The sequence below is a fragment of the Danio rerio genome, chromosome 11, assembly GCF_052040795.2.
Source record: "Danio rerio strain M-AB ecotype USA chromosome 11, GRCz13ab, whole genome shotgun sequence".
NCBI classification, from domain to species: Eukaryota; Metazoa; Chordata; class Actinopteri; order Cypriniformes; family Danionidae; genus Danio; species Danio rerio.
In genome coordinates this window covers 22435001-22440000 of record NC_141031.1, presented here as the reverse complement: position 1 = coordinate 22440000, position 5000 = coordinate 22435001, and the positions used below count along the sequence as shown (strand labels likewise).

Here is a 5000-nt window from a genome sequence, read left to right as displayed (position 1 = left end):
AAATAAATAAATAAATAAATAAATAAATAAATGGATGGATGGATGGATGGACAGACGGACAGATGAATAAATGAAAAAAAAGAATGAATGAATGAATAAATGAATGAATGAATGAATGAATGAATGAATGAATGAATGAATGAATGAAATAATGAATTAATTAAATAATTAATTAATTAAAAAAACAAATGGACGGACGAACAGATGAGCCAAATGAAAAAAATTACTAAATACATACATGAATAAATAAATAAATGAATAAATAAATAAATGAATAAATAAATAAATAAATAAATAAATAAATAAATAAATAAATAAATAAATAAATAAATAAATAAATAAATAAATAAATAAATAAATAAATAAAACCTTATGTGTTGTTCATTATTTAAGTGTGTTATGAGACACTGTTGCCTGTCACTAGGATTGTTAGGACAATGTCAGATGTCGTTAAAAACTTTATTTTCAAAATACATTTTAAAGCATTCTTAAAAAATGCATGGCATGTAATGTATGACTACAAAGAATGCATATTGTATAATGCAAAATGAACATCTTGCGGGATTTTTACTGAAAATACATAGTTGTTGTATATAAAATAAAATGTATGACTTAATGAATGAATGAATGAATGAATGAATGAATGAATGAATGAATGAATGAATGAATGAATGAATGAATTGTATAAACAATCCAAATGATATTAGTCATTTGAGTGATAATGGGCCACTGTTGCTTTTCACAAGGATTTTTTTCAATTGATGTTACAAAATTTAAAAATAAATTTTAAAGCATGCATAAAAATCCATGTTATGTTTGTTTACAAAAAAAGCTAATTGTATAATGTAAAATTAATATATCTCAAAAATATTGTGCTGTACATAATGTATATGTTAATGTAAATGCAAATTTTCTGTATAAAATAAAATAAAATAAATCATTCACTTTCTTTTGGCTTAATCCCCTATTTACCACCAAAAATGTAAGCATATATTTTACACAGCAGATGTCCTTTCAGCTGCAACCCATTACTGGGAAACACCCATACACTCACATGCACATTCATACACTACGACCAGTTTACTTTATTGAATTCATCTACAGTGCATGTTCTTTGGACATGAAGGGAGGAAACACGAGCATGCGGAGGAAACCCATGCAAACACAGGGAGAACATGCAAACTCAACACAGAAATGCCAACTGGCCCAGCCAGGACTTAAACTAGCAACCTTCTTGCTGTGAGGCAACAGTGCTAACTACTGAGCCATTGTGCCGCAATTAAAATCAATCAATACATGAACGAACGAACGAACAAATAAATAAATAAGCCTAACAAACACATATCATGATGGATGTATTGTTAGTCATTTGAGGGATAATGATACACTGTTGCCTTTAACTAAGATTTTTAAATAGTAGAAGAATGTCAATTGGTGTTCCAAATATATATTAAAAATACATTTTAAATCATGCTTAAAGTGTATATACGCAAAGTATACATACTTTAATAGATATAATGAATATCAAATGAATGAACACATGAATGAAAATGCATATTTGCTGTAAATAAAAAATTGTAATAAATAAAATAAGTAATAAAATAACATTTTATTTAAATAAATATTTAGATGTATGTGTTCATCATGATAGTGATAATGGGGCACATACTGTTTTAAAATATGTATTGTTTCAATTGACATTACAAATATATGAAAAGTTCAGATGCAAAAACCTGTAAATGATATCTGAAATGTCCTTCAAAATGAGCATTTTCCTCAATCCCCTATATTCACGTTGTTATTTCACATTACAGGCAACGAAAATACTCTATTTGTCAACATAAGCGTGAAACTACTGAACCTATTAACAAGAGCCTGAGAAAAATGCTTATTTAAAAAAGAAAATAATAGCCATTGAAAGGTTTCTGCATCTGAACTCTTCATGATTAAAACTGCAAAGTATGTACATGTTAACAATATACATTATTGTATAAAATAAGAGAATATCTGACAAAAAAAATAGCATCCTGGATATAGTGTGCATGTAAAGAAATATGCATATTTCCTGTATATAAAGTAAAATTTAATTAAATAATATTAAATGAAGTAAAAAAGTTAATGTGATTAAATTTAACATTATAGTATATAGTATTATAATTTAGTGTTATAATTTAGTGTTAGTGTTATAATTTAGTGTTAGTGTTATTATTTAGCTATTTCTACACAAATTAGAATTAGAATAGCCTATTTATGTGTGTGTACACATGTTCACATTTGTGCCAGTCTGTGAATGTACATGTGCAAGTGTTTGTATTCCAAGAGGCTCTAATTGATACATCATTTTTTAAATGATGTATGCAGTACATTAAAGCATTCTATTTTTCCATTAGATGAAGTCAACTTGTTCATTAAGCACTTTGATAATGCACATGCTTGCAGAGCTGCCATAATACTGTCATACTTTATAGTTACATTTCAGATTTAATGAATAGTTATAGCTTCATAGTTACATTCAGCAGTCTACAGTGGGGTAGTAATGCACAATATGTAAACATCCTCATACATCTAAAAAGAATTATTCAAAAGCCGTGTGATAATACAGTACATATTTCGTGATAAACAAAGTATTATAATTTGCTTGCAAACTATCATATATTGCTTATGAGTAAATTATTAAAATGAAAAAAAAAAAACAATATATATATATATATATATATATATATATATATATATATATATATATATATATATATATATATATATATATATATATATATATAAGCTAGATTTAAGAGAAATCCTCTGTGAAGTAATAGAGGATGATAGAATTTGTCCTGCAGACAGAAGTTTTAAAACCAGCAGAATAGAAAATGATTTTAGGTGTATGCTTAGTGCCCTCTAATGGAGAAAACCATACAATGCACTAAAGCAAAAAAAGAAGGACTGGTGACGTCTTTTGGAATTTATTCTTTTGACAAAATTACTATTGTTATTATTATTATTATTATTATTATTATTATTATTATTATTATTATTATTAATAATAATAATAATAATATTATTATTGTGCATCTATACAGTAAAGCACAGTTGAATTAATTAACATGTACTAAATAATCTAGGATTAAATGCTTGAAATTATTAATTCATTCATTTTTCTTCGGCTTAATCCCTAATTTATCTGGGGTCGCCACAGCGGAATGAACGCCAAGGGCATACAGTATGTTACACGCAGCAGATCCCCTTCCAGTTCCAACCCAGTGCTGGGAAACACTCATACTCATATTTGTACACTATGGCCATTTTTGTTATACCAATTCACCTATAGTGCATGTCCTTGGACTGTGGCTGAAACCGGAGCACGTGGAGGAAACCTACGAATACAGGGAGGACGTGCACAATCTATACAGAAATGCCAACTGGGACTCAAACCAGCGACCTTCTTGCTGTGAGGCAACAGTGCTAACCACCGTGACATCCTCTGTTAGAAATGATGTATATTATAATGTCACGTTAAGTACTGTTAGTAGTAATAAAGTAATTTAAAAAGTGGTGATATTTATTCTTATAAAAACAATAAAACTTAAGCAAGAGATTAAAGATGTTAAATTGTGTTTTTGGTTAACTATTAAAAAGTGCTTGTGTTGTTATTCAAAGTGCAAGTTTTTTTTTGTTATTTATTTATTTATTTGCATGTTTATGTAAATTGAACAACACAAGCCCTTTTTTATGAAAAAATCAATTTCTCATTTAATCAGCTTTGAATAAAAAGTGGCATGTTTAAAATCCAAAATTTAAAATTAAATTTTTAGAAAATTTAATTCACAAATTGAATTGAAACACAATTTGCTTTTTTAACTATTTATATATTTAACTAAAAACAAAACCAAAGTACATATTCTAAATAATAATATTATTTGTAATGAAATTTAAATATATTCGTTACATTTTAATAACATCAAAATTCCAAAAACGTGATCAAATTCTTGAAGGTGTTAATGTTGTTGTGGGTGTGTGTGTGTGTGTGTGTGTGTTTGTGTTTTATTTATTTTTTATTCTCCTTCGGGATGGGATGGAGGACAGAGGGTTATAATTATTGATATGGTGGTATTTTTTTGTAAACACAAAATGATTGTAGACACATGATCGTAGACACAATCAAAATACATGTCGCCTCACAGCAAGAAGGTCACTGGGTCGCTGGTTCGAACCTCGGCTCAGTTGGCGTTTCTGTGTGGAGTTTGCATGTTCTCCCTGTCTTCGCGTGGGTTTCCTCCGGGTGCTCCGGTTTCCCCCACAGTCCAAAGACATGTGGTACAGGTGAATTGGGTAGGCTAAAATGTCCGTAGTGTATAAGTGTGTGTGTGTGAATGTGTGTGTGGATGTTTTCCAGAGATGGGTTGTGGCTGGAAGGCCATCCGCTGCGTAAAAACTTGCTGGATAAGTCGGCGGTTCATTCTGCTGTGGCGACCCCAGATTAATAAAGGGACTAAGCTGACAAGAAAATGAAATGAAATATACATATGTTTCTCTGTCCTCTAGATGGAGCCAAAAGTTCAGAACAGAGGAGTCGAGAGAAAGGCATTTACTGAGTCTGTGCTTTCTCATATTTACTCGGTGAGTGGGTCAGCGTAGAGTCAGCACATTACACCTTCAGCAAATCTTTACAAAAAAGTCGAGCAAAAATAAAGAATGAAAGGTTTGCAGTTGTCACTCACCCACAGTGCTTCATGTTCTGCGGTTTGTCCATACGGACAGCTAGTTTGATCTTCAGGTCATCAGAACAACCTTTGGCTACAGTCATCTTATGGAGCTCGCACTGTTTGGGACTGTTGGGTGTTGGATGCAACACAACCTGAAAGAACATCAGATGCCACAGTCATTCACTTAAATAAAATAATAATGTTAATTTAAACTTGATTTGAAGCTATTTTCAAAATTTTAAATGAAAATACCATTTACAGATATTTTGGTGTAAAATGAAGAAAAAAAAGTTTTTC

At 29.9% G+C, this 5000-nt stretch overlaps 1 protein-coding gene across 19 annotated transcripts in view; it reads right to left on the bottom strand.

The window, feature by feature from the left end:
- The window catches only part of cadpsa (Ca2+-dependent activator protein for secretion a), a 246296-nt gene that overhangs the window by 114630 nt on the left and 126666 nt on the right, over positions 1-5000 (bottom strand). For all 19 annotated transcript variants that reach the window (XM_087273547.1, XM_087273529.1, XM_087273530.1 and 16 more), the window contains exon 9: positions 4719-4855. In XM_087273547.1, the coding sequence (XP_087129673.1) occupies positions 4719-4855 (137 nt within the window). The remainder of the gene's footprint in view (positions 1-4718; positions 4856-5000) is intronic.